At 51.3% G+C, this 14,722-nt stretch overlaps 1 protein-coding gene across 1 annotated transcript in view; it reads right to left on the reverse strand.

Moving 5' to 3' along the window:
- The window catches only part of ALK (ALK receptor tyrosine kinase), a 2,610,699-nt gene extending 2,603,126 nt beyond the window's left edge, over window positions 1–7,573 (reverse strand). The window contains exons 1-2 of the mRNA XM_086925973.1: window positions 6,555–7,573; window positions 5,812–6,482 (exon numbers count right to left, since the gene is read on the reverse strand). Coding sequence (XP_086782099.1) covers window positions 5,812–6,482; window positions 6,555–7,513 — 1,630 coding nt within the window. The 5' untranslated portion in view covers window positions 7,514–7,573. The remainder of the gene's footprint in view (window positions 1–5,811; window positions 6,483–6,554) is intronic.
- Between the last annotated feature and the right edge of the window lie 7,149 nt (window positions 7,574–14,722).

The raw sequence follows: 14,722 nt of genomic DNA on the forward strand, positions 1-14,722 counted from the left end.
CACAAACATCACGGATAGTCCATCTGCATTATTACGATCGCTTTCATGCTCAGGCACTTGCAATAAGGTGAACAGGATAGCTGACACTTTTGTGAAGGAGTCGCCCATTGGCCAAACTCTAAATCAGTCCCAAAGCTTACAGGGGCAGATTTATGTCGGACTTGAGGCACTTTTGCACCGCCGTTGCACTTCTGTGACGCAGCGGCGGAGTAAACCCTGCGCCACGTTGCGACATACTTACATCGTGACGCATCTATGGAGATGCGTCACGGTGTACGGCAATGCGCCACATGAAACCTGCGTCAGGTTTCATGTGGGCATTTCCACGCAGGGGGGGGGGCGTTCCATCGTGGGAACGCCCCTGAAAAGTGACCTCAGTGAAATCTACAAGATTCCACTGAGTCACTTTACCAACGCTGGTGAGTCAAAACCCTGCGCCTGCTTGGAGCAGGCGTAAGGCTTGGCGCACCATGTTAGAGATAGGGAAAGTTGGAATAGTGCTGGAGTTACGTGCTGCACGCAACACAACTTCAGCACTGCACCAACTTTATGCCCTCGATGCGACACGCATCTGTTTATTCCTGCGCCATGGTGCGCCACACTGTAAATGCGGCGCATCATGGGTGACGCAAGGATAAACTTGCGTGCAGTATCTTTCCTGACGCATCTCTGCTGATTTGCAGAGATGCGTCAGGCAACATAAATCTGCCCCAACGTATTTTGCATTCAACCCTGCATTGTTTCCCTTACACATCACTCTGGCGTTTTCTTTAATACGTTTAATCATGAATGGCTATTGCGAGCCATTTCATTCAGAGACATTCAATACATATACATCTGTGCAAATCCATCATTATTTTTTTTAAATAGCATAACCTTGTGCAATAGGCAATGCAGAGAAAATGCAGTCAGCATGTTCTGTATCCTCCTTTGCACTAAATTATTTCGAGCGCATGTTGTTTAGAGAGGTGGGGTAGGATTTTGAGTTCGCAAGGGAACATCACCTACACATGTATTTCAGGAAAATGTGGCCTATTTAGACGTTTTTTGTATCTTTTGCTTGAACAACTCTGATGTAGGGGTTGAACTAATGTACCTGAGAAGTTTCTGAGTTACTCACAATATTAGAGACTGTGCGCGCTTGTTGGTTCTTTCTGGAAGTGACGGCTGAACGCAGAAGGCAGAGCTCTTTTGGCTAGGTGAATTTTTACTTCTGCCAGTGCTTTTGGCAGAGTCTGGAAATGTCAGACTTCACAAAGATGTACACAGCGCTCTCAATTGGACCCAGGAGGACTAGTTCAAATCTGTCCTTTCCCTGCAGCAAAGGGTTCCAGCTCACATGGACTGGGGCCATACTGCAAGAAGTTGATTCAGCTGGTTGCATTTCTCTCTGTGTTCCCTTTTCTAGTAAGTGCACAGCAGGGCCGGCTTTGGCGCTGGTGGTGCCCGGTGTGACAACCAGTTCTGGCACCCCCTGCCCCCCATAACCTCCTCCTTGGATTCCCTGACTACAAGAAGGCAAAAGTGCCCCTCATCTCTCTATGGGCCAGATGTATCAAAGGGTTTTACCCATTCTGTGTCTATGGGAAAATGTGTTCATACATATGGCGCTTAATCCCTTCTCTCGCATACATTTAATTTGTTTTAAAGCGCTGGAAAAGGCTGGCTTTACCAATAAGAATGAATATATCTTTGCAAACAGACCCTTTATAGCAATATTAGGCATAGATCATAAAAGACTAGAGAAAAAAACATAGTGCCCTAACTATTTTATGCAGTTCGCATACAGCTCTTTGATGACAGTTCTTAACAGTCACTGTTCTATATTAGGGTTGTATCTTATGAACTGCAGTAACATAAGGATCTCTGTGACAAAAGCAGTAATCCACTCAGCGATCCACATAAAATACTGATCTGTGATCGGCATGGTACGTGTTCTTTGCAGCAGGCATATTAACCCTCTGCGCTACACTATGCTACTAGACAGAACTCTGATCTCTCTCTCTAACAGGAACATTAATTGCAAGAGTTATCTTGACATTTTTATTGCTGCCCGAATGCTGGATGCTCGAGGAACTCTCAGTATGTGTTTTAAATCGTATGCTATTGCTAAGCACAGCGCCCCCCCTGAGGTCAGCGCCCCCCTGAGGTGAGCACCCAGTGCCAGGCCCTGGTGCATAGAGTTATTGCTTTGGGGATTGTGGGAAAGGAGATGAAGCCGCTGCTATTGTATTCTCTTCTGCAGCTCACACAGAGGGGAATACAATGGCAGCCCCTCAGCCTTGTCATCTTCTTTCACCATCCTGGAGTCATGGCCAGGGCCTTTGTGTAGGCCTCATAAACTCATGTAATTTCAGTCATTTCATATTAAACTTGTTACATGAAATTCCCAAAATCATGCTATCATGCCACGTTGCATAATTAGATACCGTGTGTGGCAAAAGATGTTGCATGCACAAACAAAGCAAATGACCACAATGCGACTGCTGTTTGCAGCACCTTTGGTTTTTTTGCAATTTTTCCCGAATGAAATGCATCCTTTTGTCCAGAATTAACACAAGGGTGCCCTTAAGGCTAAAATAGTGTGCCAAATGACAGCCTTGGAATTTAAATACCTATGCGAAATTCTGCATTACTATTCCAAAAATGTTGTGCTATTATGCAAACGCAAATTACGCTTTTTTCGCACACCCTTACTTTTGGGGTTCATAAATTGGAAAACATGGTTCTTCTGAATGTAAGTTTATCTATTTGCTCCAGGATATCTGGGACACCATGTTTCCAACCTGGGTTTTCATTTAATAATAACTCAATGCATTCTGGGAGCTGGAGTCCGACTTCAGCTGAATAGAGCAACTCAGACTAAAAATCTGGATTACAATATCTGATTAAGAGAAGTATGGACTGTGATCTGGTGTCTGTGGACTCCATAAGATTCACATGGTAACGTGCTGCATGTTTTTTATTACTGCAATGGCATCCCTGGCTTGCACACATACATGTAATCACCCCACCTTCCGCTCTCTTTGCATTTAAGTTGCCACCATGAAGTAAGTTTCTAGCTTCACCTTTCTGATTCCAAACATTGCATTGGTGTCTGGGAAAGTTTATCTTGATAGTCATGGAATTTGGAACCAGCCTTGGCACAGACCAACAGATGAGTGCAACAGCGACTGCCACGGACTGGTCAGTCAATGCAAGCGCTGTGCAAAATTGCACGGTCAACTGTGCAAAATTGCTCAAATACTGGTGCAATGCATATAATAGGGCCTCTGAGAGTGGCATGCCTTATGCACTGTGAGGTTGTCTGGTGTGTGGCTGGAGTAGCACAGAGAGCTCAGAATACCTGTAATGTGTCTGGCTCTCTATGGGGGTCTCATCTTCTGGATGCTCAAATACATGACTATTTTACAGACATGTGTGACAGAAAGAAACAGACACAGATGTACATGAACCAACTGGATTTTAAAAGAATACATCTCTGAAGCAAAATGAATGGAGCGTACCATCCCTGAAGCGGGTGGGGTGGGACGGGATGCTGGAATTTCTTAGGCAGAAATATTGGCAGGAAAAAGGGAGTCTCCCCTCCAATGGGAAACTATCATGCAGTCAGCTGGTGGGCTAAATGAACTAACAAAACTGATTGGTGGGAACCTTCTCGGTTAAACCTTGGAGGGGGTGTAGGGAAAGTGTCAGTCATTCAGGGGGCGGTGCAAGAAACCTACTGTAGTTTAACCTGATCTTTCCTGAATACAGGTCATTTATAAGAGCACTGGCAGACTAGTGGCTGGGCTCCCAAGTGAAGCCACGCCACACTGATGTCAGAGAAACGTCACTAGTCCTCATTCAGGGGGAAGTATTCTTTAGGACACTCTGCATTGTCACTTACAGCAATTCACCTCTTGTTATAAGTTAGTGCCCTCCCCCTCCTGAGGTCTCTTTGATCGACTGACCAATGTCTATTGAAAAATAAAACTTTAAAAGACAATTTGGCTCAATAAATCCTCGGTTCTTGCTCCTGCCCTTTTTAACTTCTTGCCCCCCGAGCTCAGACTTACTCCAGATCCGAGTAGTTTTCGAAAACACCATAAAATTACCTGATACCGTCTGTGTTTGATTAAGGGGCAAGGCTATGCAGTCGCCTCTTTCTCCTGTAGCGCCATGAAAACCTCAAAGGTGTGTGTGTGTGCTTTAAAAACAGCTTTATAACATGTATTAGTAAGAAAGAAGACAATTATTTATGAGACAGTTTGAGCGATGTGTCACTTTAGAGTGCTTCCTGCATTTCTAAAGTTTACTAGGTAAGAATATTACTAACATTTCGCACAAGTATTTGGTCAGCTATTCAGAAGCTCTTGAGGAGATAAGAATGGGACAGGGGATCAGTGCAGTGATGTCGTCAGAAGTCAGAGGGTGTGTGAGATCACAACTCCTACCCCTTCGATGATTTTGCATTCACAGTTTTCTTTATTGTAGTCATATATCTTACTACAATATGTTTAAGTCGCCAATGGTCGCTTATAAAGACACATTTAGAAAATGTCAGAGCTTGTTCTGTTTGTCACGACTTTTGCAAACCTTTATTCCTGAAGTAGCTTTGGAGTCTTCGTCCCTCTGAAAATTAAAATATTCAAACATGACTAAAAGTCAAACATTTCGTCTCCAAATCCACAGTTTGCCAAACTATTACCAGCCACTCATGCGCACTACATTGTGTGGATGTCCTGCGTGTGAAACAGCGGAATACCACCATTTACGGTGAAGTGACCAATGACTGACACGGGCTGACCCTTGGCTCTGTAGTGTATGCTTTAGCGGGCACAGGAACAAAGAAGAAGACACCGGAGCACAACTATTGACTGAGCGGATTGGCTGAAAGACCCTATACGTAAACATGTTATCCACATGTATGTGCGTGTGCGTAGGTGAGTGTGCATGTGTGTGTGAGACGAAGGGGTCTTGGCTAACGCCAGGCCTAACCAGAAGGAAGCTAAATGAAGAAATGTGCAATTGATACGACCACGGGAATGTACGCGGAGCTAAGGCTGCCACGTGCGCCGCACACTTGTAAATAACAAGGGTGGGTCCCTGAGGGGCTCTCTGACAGGGCGGCAGTGGCGCACAGTACCATGGCCTGCAGTTTTAGGCACAGTGGAGCAGAAGGGCGGGGCCTCCTGTGGGGTGGCTCGTGCTTGACAACGGGGGAGCCAGGACTTATCTTGGCGCTGCTTGCCTGTTAGTTTAGGTGGGAAAATCTTATATCATAGAAAGCATGAGGGAAACCACGCAGGGCCGGTTTATAGCTTCGAAATCTGTCGGTCAGGACCGGTCGCACGCCTTCCACATGCCAGGCGTGTGAGGGCACCGCTGCACATTGGCAGGTGTTACTGTCGCACATGCAGCATCACACCACACCCACCAAGTTCGTATGTGTCCTAGCCTAATCATCCTTCGCAGCGTTCTGAGGCTAGAGCGCGGCGAAATGCAGCGCTTTACAATAAAAACAGTAACATATATACAAAAAAAGCTGTAGTAAAAGACAGGGTGAAATTTGTGGTCGTGAATAAATTATTACTGCAAGAGTAGTCGATTTAGTTCGGAATGTCGAACGTTAGACACTATGTTTGACACAGCAGCGTCTGACAGTGACAGGAACTTTGTGAGCACGTTCCAGTAAGCGCAATATCACTTAAATGAGGCCCGCGGTTGGGAGAAAGCACGTGGAGGCACGTGGGCGTGGTTTTGAGCAGAATGCATGCACATTATTTGGAGCTTCATTTCCGGCTGAGAGTGCACTTGCGTGCGCCTTACCCTTCCTGGAGAGGTGCACCTCCAGCCGCGGGTGCGAGTCTCTGATGGCCTCGGCCAGGCGCTCCTCCTTCTCCGGGGCAGCCACGGTCCTCTCCGGCATCAGGCGCACCCGCAGCCTCCCGGTGCCTGTGCGCAGCCACCAGTCGAAGAGCTCTGTCAGGTTCATGTGCAGGGCCCCTCCGGCGGCGCCCTGGGCCTGCTGTCCCCGGGGGCCCTCACCCTGTGTCCGGCCGGAGCTGCAGCCCTTCTGTATCTGCGCCTGCCCCAGCGGCAGCACGAGCTGCTTGGACCTGCGTAGGGTCCCCACCGAGCCCTCCCTCAGCACCGCGGACAGAGGTCGGTGCTGGGACTGAACCGACTCAGCTAACTTTCGAAACTCCTGTTGTCTGATGTGCAGTGCTTGGCTCCAGCGCCGGGACCTGCCGGGGGCCCTGGGGTAAGCAGGTGTTGAGTCTTTGTGGGCAGCTGTTCTGGCATCTCCAGGGCCTGAATTTAGCTTTCTGGGCACCTGTTCTTCTTCCCCAGTGTTTGAGACCTTGGTCGGCGCTGCTTCTTCTGCCGTGTGTGAGTTCAGGACGCTGGACAGAGCCCCTTCCGTCGCAGCCTTCCTTGCCTCAGACACCGCTTCTTCCGTCGCTGCTTTCAGCACCATGGACAGAGCTTCTGCTTCTCTCACTGTTTCTCGGCCCTTTAGTTTCTCCGGTGACCCAATTTCCTTTTCTGAGGCCACTTTCTCAGTTAGCGCCTCTCCTGAAGTGTCCGAGTTTAACTCCATGTATAGCGCCTCTGCCGAAGTATTTCCATTCAGTGCCTTGGTTAATGTCTCTCTTTGTTTTTCTGAGTTTAGCTCCATGCGAAGCGCCTCTTTTGCCGTGTGTAACTCCGGTGACTTGGAAAGTCCCTCCCCGGAGGCATCCGTGCACCGTTCTTTGGATAGCGCCTCTCCCCTGATGTCCCAGTCCAGCGCCTTGGATAGCGCCTCACCTGCAGTGTTCGAGTTAAGTTCCTCTGTGGGCGCCCCTTCTGTAGTGTCCCTGCTGATTTCCTCCAATAGCGCCGCTGCTGCACTGTCGGAGTTCGGTAACTTTGTCGACTCTTGCCCCACATCTTCTGAGATTGGCCCCCCGGCCAGAGCGTTTCCTGCCCCTGAGTCCGCGTTGAGTGCCCCTACGAGGGGTTCCTCTTGGAAGGATGTGCCTGAGTCCAGTGCCTGCGTGTACAGGTCATTCCCGGGGCCCCGTGACCTTCCTTGGACCTGCTCTCCGGCCAGGTTTTGACCTTCAGGCACCCCCGGGCTCCAGAGACCCCCGACCTCTGGGGAGACCCCACGCCTGGCCCTGAGTGCCCTCCTCTCAGGGTGCCTCTCCTCCGGCAGCCCTTGCCGGTCCTTCTCCTCAAAGCGCCCTGACTCCTCGCTCTCAGGCTGGAGCCCTTGCTCCACTGCCGCCACCAGGGCCCCGCACTCCAGAGTCAGGGCACAGGTGACCTCCCAGCGCCCCTGGCCCTCCGCGGGGTGCACCCCCAGCAGGTCCCGCAGCGCCGTGCGCAGGGTGGCCGACAGGATGAGGTCGAGGGACAGGTTCTTCCTCTTGAGCCGGGTGGCTCCGGGATCCCGCTGCCGAGGGGCGGGGAGCCCGCGCAGGGCAGCCTGTGCCAGGACGGCCGCGGCGCAGTACAGCTGGAGGAGGCTGCGTGCCCTCATCCTGGCACCGGACGAGGGTCTGAAAGTGGCTGGGCGACGGGTGCAGGAGGCAGGGGCGGCGCGCTGCCACCTCGCTTTAAACACAGCCTCTCGAAGCGTGGCACGCACCTTGAGTGAGATCAGATACAGCGCCTTATGTCCTCAAATTAACAATGCAGGAGCTGGAGGAGTCCACGCTCCCTCATCCTAGCACGTGAAGAGGAGGTATGCTGCGGAGACGGGTGCAGGAGGCAGAGCGGCGCTGCTGCCACCTCCCCTTAAACACACCGCCTCGAAGCTTGCACGCACGATTCGAGATCACTTACAGCGCCTTATATCCTCAGATTAACTCTGTAGGAGCTGTTGGATTCTGCGAGCCTTCATCCTAGCAGGGGGAGAGGAGGCTGAGGCGACGGGTGCGGGACTCGGGAGACAACGGTGCGCTGCTTCTGCCACCTCCCTTTAAAAAGAGCTTCTCCTAGCTTGCACGCACGGTGCACCTTGATCGAGATGACACTTACAGCGCCTTCTATCCGCCGATTAGCTTCGCAGGAGCTGGAGGTAGCTGAGGAAACGAGTGCTGTAAGAAAGAGCGGGAAATCACCCCTGGCACCGTTGTCAACTCACATTAGCCACATCCTCGTCCGATGAATGCACTCTGTGATTCGGATCACATTCAGCGCCTTATATCCACGAATTAACCACGCAGGAGCTCTGCTGTATACAAGTACATTTCTTTGTATGGGAGAGTTTATTGGGGGCAGTTGATCCTTCTGCCGTAAATCTTGCTGTGGGTTTGCCCAGATTCTTTTCGGCTTTTTTCAACTTATTCAATTACTCAGCTCAGTTCCAGATTCAAAGGCTCGAAGCGCGCGCGTACACACCAGTCTCTGTTTACAAACGCGGGTTTGAATGTCTCTGTCCCGGCAGAGGTGCAGCCGGAGGGCAGAGCTTCCGCTGCGTGCGCGTGTCAGGAAGGCAGGCAAGAGAGGGGGTGCGAAGGCAATTAAATGGGGTCACGGAAGTGCATTCCTGTCTCTACACTTGGAAGCGCCGACACCAGAGTCCAGCTCCGTGCTCTCAGCTCGCGCTCCCTGGCATCCTTGCAACAGGAGTTGGTGATGCTTCAGGGGTAAGTTCAAGTGCCTCTTTTTGAAGACGCTTAGGGGGCAAGAGCATCACCGCTGCCTCGCCTGAACCCCCCCCCCCCCCCCCCCCCACTTCCCCGCAACTTCTCGCCATCACCAGCCACAACACGTCGTCAGCCCCGAGGGACTCCCAGGCCAATGGATTCTCAAGGAAGCACTAAGGTGTAATTTAGAGGGAGGCGAGGGGAGGCGCTAGCAAACGGGTTCATTGAGAAAAGGAAAAGGCTCAGCTGCTGCGCTTGCAGCGTGGAGCAGGCACTGCCGTGCGGGATTGATGTGTGCAAGCACGGGGCAGAAGCAGGCAGCAGGCCGAGCAGGCGGGACAGATCTCACCCAGGAAGAGCAGAGACACAGGCCGGAGGCCGCCACGGGCTCTCTCTGCCCCGAGGACCACACGGTCCGTTCACTCACAGCGGACATCGCACGATCCCGGCTGCAGGCGAGGGTGCAGGGGAGTGACGACAACTTCATAACATTTATGTGCAGTTCCGCACACAGAGGCGTGGGAGGTTTGGCCAGAATTAATTGCATTTTAACCACCGTATGGGCCAAAATTGCTTCAGTACACGTCGTAAAGCACAGTCTCTCACCGGAAGCCCATTGTTTGTAAAGGCTAATTGAACCCCCCTCCCCCCGCCCCCCATCGCCTCCATTTAGTAAAGATCTGGGGTCTGATCCAACAATCCCCGCGTGCTCGTGCGGCACAGTACACGCACCTGTCGCGAGCAATCCAGGTTCTCAGGTGCACAATAAGTTCTTACGTAAAAAACGTCCACAAAAGAATTGTCCGATTGCAAATTAATAGCAGAAAAGCTGCCCCAAGGGGGCCGTAATTTTAAAGATGGTATTTAAGAGCAGGCCCGGTTCTAGAGGGTGGGCCGGCTGGGCCTGGCCCACCCAAAGATGAGCCTGGCCCACCCCAAGATGAGCCCAGGCCCTCGCAGTTAATCTGCCACTGATGTACAACAATAAAAAATGTTCAGATACCTGGTGATTTAGGATCCTGCTGGAGAGCAGTCATTAGTCTGTTGGTAGTTTTTAAATGCAGATGAATTGTATTTTTTGTTATGTTATGTTATGTTAAATAGGTCTTTTATAGTGCACGGCTACTCCAAAGGAGTGTCCCGGTGCTTTGTATTCTATGACCTAGAAGAGAAACAGACAAACATAACAACATGGAATAGGAGGATGGCAGAATACAAAAACAGAGCAGGAAATCCCTAACCGGCAAAGAGCCTTGTCTTTAGGCCCTTCCTGAACGCGAGGAGATTAGATATAGAGCGTAAAGTCAAAGGTAGGGAGTTCCACAGCTGCGGGGCTAGCAGCCTGAACGAACGTCCTCCTATACGGGCTTTTTTTATACGGGGCACCACAGCCAGGAAGAGGGACTCCGATCTCAAGGATCGTGCGGGATGGTAAAAGGCCAGCCTCCTTTGCAGATATTGAGCTCCCGAGGCATGCAAAGCCTTATGGGCCAATGTCATGGCCTTGAAAACTATCCGTTTTCGGATAGGTAGCCAATGTAGCGATTGTAATAGGCTAGAGGCACTGGCCCTCCTGTGGAGGCCAAAAATGGCTCGTGCAGCCGCATTCTGGGCCACCTGCAGGCCTTGTAGAAGGTACTCCGGCAGGCCAAGATATAGGATGTTCGAATAATCCAGTCTAGATCCGATTAAGGCCTGGACCGTCGTCCTCCTATGTTCCTCAGAGAGTAAAGGGAAGAACTTCCGGAGCATCCTGAGGATGCCGAAGCATGTTCCTGTAAGAGCCAGAACCTGGGATTTAAGCGTCAGCCCATTGTCGATTTTAATTCCCAAGTTCTTGGCTGACTAAGACAAATGAGCTGGGGGGAACATGTCAGCGGGCCACCACCCATGCCAATCCGGATCAGATGGACATCTGAAGTAGAGTATCTCCGATTTATCTGAGTTGCACTTGAGGCTGTTTAGCTGGAACCATTTAAAAACAGCCCCAAGGCACTCACGGATACTCTCTCCATCGAAATCCTCTCCCTTCCGGCATGTAAAGAGAAGCTGGGTGTCATCGGCATAGGATACGATCTGGGCCCCGAAAGACTCCACCAGTGTTGCCAATGGGGTCATAAAGATGTTAAATAGAGTCGGGCTCAACACGGAGCCCTGGGGAACTCCGACTCCCAGTGGCGACATCTCGGCGGAGCAAGGGGAGGCCCAGACCGTTTGTCGGCGGTCGGCTAAGAATGAACGAAACCAACTGAACACCGTCTCCCTCAGACCGATTTCATAGAGTCTTGCGAGGAGACCCTCGTGGGGGACGGTGTCAAAGGCCGCCGACAGGTCAAGCATGACCAGCATCGCCCTGCCTCCTGAATCCAGCGCCTCCTTGAAGGCCTCCGATACCTCCAATAGCGCCGTCTCGGTGCTTAAATTGGGGCGGAAGCCAGATTGAGAGGCATGCAATAACTCGTGTGACTCCCAAAAATTGGAGAGCACGCCATGTACATGCTTCTCAAGGATCTTAGCTAATGCCGGAAGCAGCGAAATGGGACTGTAATTGGCGGGGGCTTCTGGGGCAAGGCTCGGTTTCTTAAGAAGAGGGATGACCATGGCCTGCTTCCATGTCTGCTGAATTACCCCCTGGCTCAGAGAGAGGTTCAAAAGTGGATTGGCCAGAGGATTGATAATAGTTGCCATTTTAGCTAGGAATTTGGCCGGGCAGGGATCAAGGGGCGAGCCAGATTTGAGATTCGTCATGAGTGTCAGCGACGAAGGTATCGAGAGTGATGGGAAATCCGCCAGGACTGGGCCTGATGAGATGGAATGGACTGGCCCCTTCAGGACGCTCAAAGAACTCTCCACCGGCCTAGTGGGGAAGGAGTCCTGTATCAACCTGATTTTAGTGGTGAAAAAAGCAGCCCATGTCTCAGAGGGGGCAACCTGAGCTGAGTTAGGGCGCAAGGTCGTAAATTCCCTAACGATCGAGAAAATCTCCTTACAGGAGTTGGCCGCATCCTTAATTCTCCTAGCAAAATAGCATTTTTTTTTTCCTGGAGAACTTCCCGATGGTAGGCTTTGATCATGGATCTATAGGTAAGCCTTGCCTCAGCGTTGTACTGAGACCGCCACGCCCTTTCGGCAACTTTACATTGCCTACGGAGGGCGCCAGCACATCGGTGAACCACAGGGCCGAGACCCGTTTCAAGGTGGTCCGAGGGGGAATGACAGGGGCTAGATCGTTCAACCTATCTACAAACCAAGTCTGCAGGGTTTCAAGATCCTTATCCAGATCACCGGTAGAGGAGACGGGATGGTCCTGTAGGGCCTGGGCAAACATCTCCGGGGTCACCCGATGATACGCCCTTGAAGCAGTTCCCTGATGCCTTAGGGCAGTGGTTGCTGGTTTCTTTGTGCCTAGTATATAAAAGTAGGCTAGTCGATGGTCGGACCATAAAACCGGCAACACTGCTGTCACCTCGACCGGGGATGTGGAGAAGACCTGATCTAGAGTGTGGCCTTTATCGTGGGTCGGTCCAGAAAGATAGGGGACCAGGCCCAAAGGGGCCGTGATATCCATCAATTTGGAAGTATCCATGTCAGAGCTATCTTCCATATGGAAATTAAAATCTCCGGCCAACACACAGTGCTCCGCTCTTAGGGTCAGCGGTGAAAGTAATAACTGAAGTTATTCAAAGAAGGATCCTGCCGGGCCTGGAGGCCTATAGACTACGAGCCCCTTTAGAGATTGTTGGGATGACAGGGATATGGAGAAAGCAAGGGATTCGGCGCCCGTGATGGCCTCTGTGTGGATGATAGAACACGCAAAGGCTTTTTGTACCACGAGGGCCACCCCCCCCTCTTCCAATTGCTCTGTCTTGCCTGAAGATGTTATATTCAGTGGGAATCGCAGTAACAATGTCGGGGTGTGATGACTCACCTAGCCATGTCTCAGTCAACATCAGGCATGCAGGTTTTTCGGTAGACAGGAGATCAAAGATTTCCTGGGCATGTCTGTGGACGGATCTGGTGTTAAGAAGTAGGCAAAGATGCTTAACGTTCCCCACCTCCCTACTGGATATAGGAGGCGGGACACTGGCGAGGTACCAACTACAACCCGGACATTTGCGCTTGCCCTTATAGCGACCAGGGAATACCGCATGACAGGCACAAGAAGGTTTTTGGAATGAGCGAAGCTCCAGGGACGAGTAGCGTCTCATATTAGCGCTCGGGCAGGTATATGTGGGAAGAGAGCCAGTCTGTCACACCGTACGCCTCTGGGACGCTGACGGGCGCAGACGGGCAGGACTCTGGCGCGACTCCGGCGCAGGTCCGGCGCGTCCGCTGAACGCGTCCGCTGTGCGGAGGGAAAGTGCGTACTTTTTATAGCGCTGCTAGAGTGCGTGAACGGCCTGTCCTACACCCAATATGGCCGCCGAAGTCAGATCCCAGCCCTCGGCGTCAATGCTCGGCCGAGGGCGGTCTGAAGGTCGAGGAGGGGGGAAGGAACAGCAAAGCGCCAAAGCGCTCTAGGAAGTCTCTAAGCTCTGACGCTTATTAATCAAGCGCAGAGCACAACAAGCACAACGTTAAAAAGTCGAACACACAATGTAAAAGGTGCAAGGAAAGAAAGAGACCTCCCGGCTTCCGCCTCAGGAGGGAAAAAATCGTAATAGATGGCTATTTTTGTGGATAGCTCGGTGGGTTACTGCCTTTGTCACAGAGGTCCATGTGTCACTTGCAGTTCAGAAGTTACAATCCTAAAATAGGACAGTGACCTCTGAACTGTCATCAAAGAGCTGCATTCAAACTTTGCTTTTTTGTGTGTTGTGATAAAGTTAGAATTCCCCAGTCTTACATTATGCTAAAGCTGCTAAAATGAGTTTATGCGGGCAGATATACATTTTTATTAGTAAAGCCAACCTGCAACCTCTGGAGTACTCTTTAAATCCTATGCTTGTGCTTCTCCAGACCAAACCCTCTTAAAATATATTGCCCACCAGTACAGATGACGTGATTTCTACACCTTGTAATCCTCATTAATTTATGTGACGTTCCATGTAGACTGATTTATTGTCTCTGTATAATGTGTGAATGATGTAAAGTACTGCCACACCCTACACTGATATGAGTAGCGTTATGCAACAAATGAAATGCATATGAGAGAGGGGCTATGGAGAGATGAGGAGCACTGTTGGAGGGTGTCAAAGGGGGAATCTGAGGAGGAGGTCATGGGGTGGAGGGGGGAGCTACAGAGAGATGAGGGGCACTGGTAGAGGGTAGTATTGATGGAATCCGAGGAGGAGGAAAATAGGGGGAGTGGCTATGGAGCGATGAGGGGAACTGGTGGAGGGTGGCAGTGAGGGAATCCGAGGAGGAGTTTATGAGGGGGAGCTACAGAGGGATGAGGGTGGTAGTGAGGGAATCTGAGGAGGAGGTCATTGGGGAGGGGCTACGGAGCGATGAATGGCACTGGTGGAGGGTGGAAGTGAGGGAGTCCAAGGAGGAAGTCATGGAGTGGAGGAGGGAGCTATAGAGAGATGAGGGGCACTGGTGGAGGGTAGTATTGAGGGAATCTGAGAAGGAAGGCAATAGGGGGAGGGGTTATGGAGCGATGAGGGTCATTGTTGGAGGGAAGAAAAGAGGACATCCAAGGAGGAGGTCATAGGGTGGAGGGGGGAGCTACAGAGAGATGAGGGCCACCGTGGAGGGTAGTATTCAGGGGATCCGAGGAGGAGGACAATAGGGGGAGGGGCTATGGAGAAATGAGGGCCATTCTTGGAGGTTGGCAAAGGCGGAATCCGAGCAGGAGTCATGGGGTGGAGGGGGGAACTACAGGGAGATGAGGGGCACTGGTGGAGGGTAGGATTGAGGGAATCCGAGGAGGAGGAATATAGGGGGAGGGGCTATGGAGCAATGAGGGGAACTGGTGTAGGGTGGCAGTTAGGGAATCCGAGGAGGTGGTCAATAGGGGGAGGGGCTACAGACAGATGAGGGGAACTGGTGTCGGGTGGCAGTGAGGGAATCCGAGGAGGAGGTCGATAGGGGGAGGGGCTATGGAGCGGTGAGGGGCATTGTTGGAGGGTGGCAAAGAGGGAATCGGAGGAGGA

The sequence above is a fragment of the Lissotriton vulgaris genome, chromosome 6 (genome assembly GCF_964263255.1).
Source record: "Lissotriton vulgaris chromosome 6, aLisVul1.2, whole genome shotgun sequence".
In the NCBI taxonomy this organism is placed as follows: Eukaryota; Metazoa; Chordata; class Amphibia; order Caudata; family Salamandridae; genus Lissotriton; species Lissotriton vulgaris.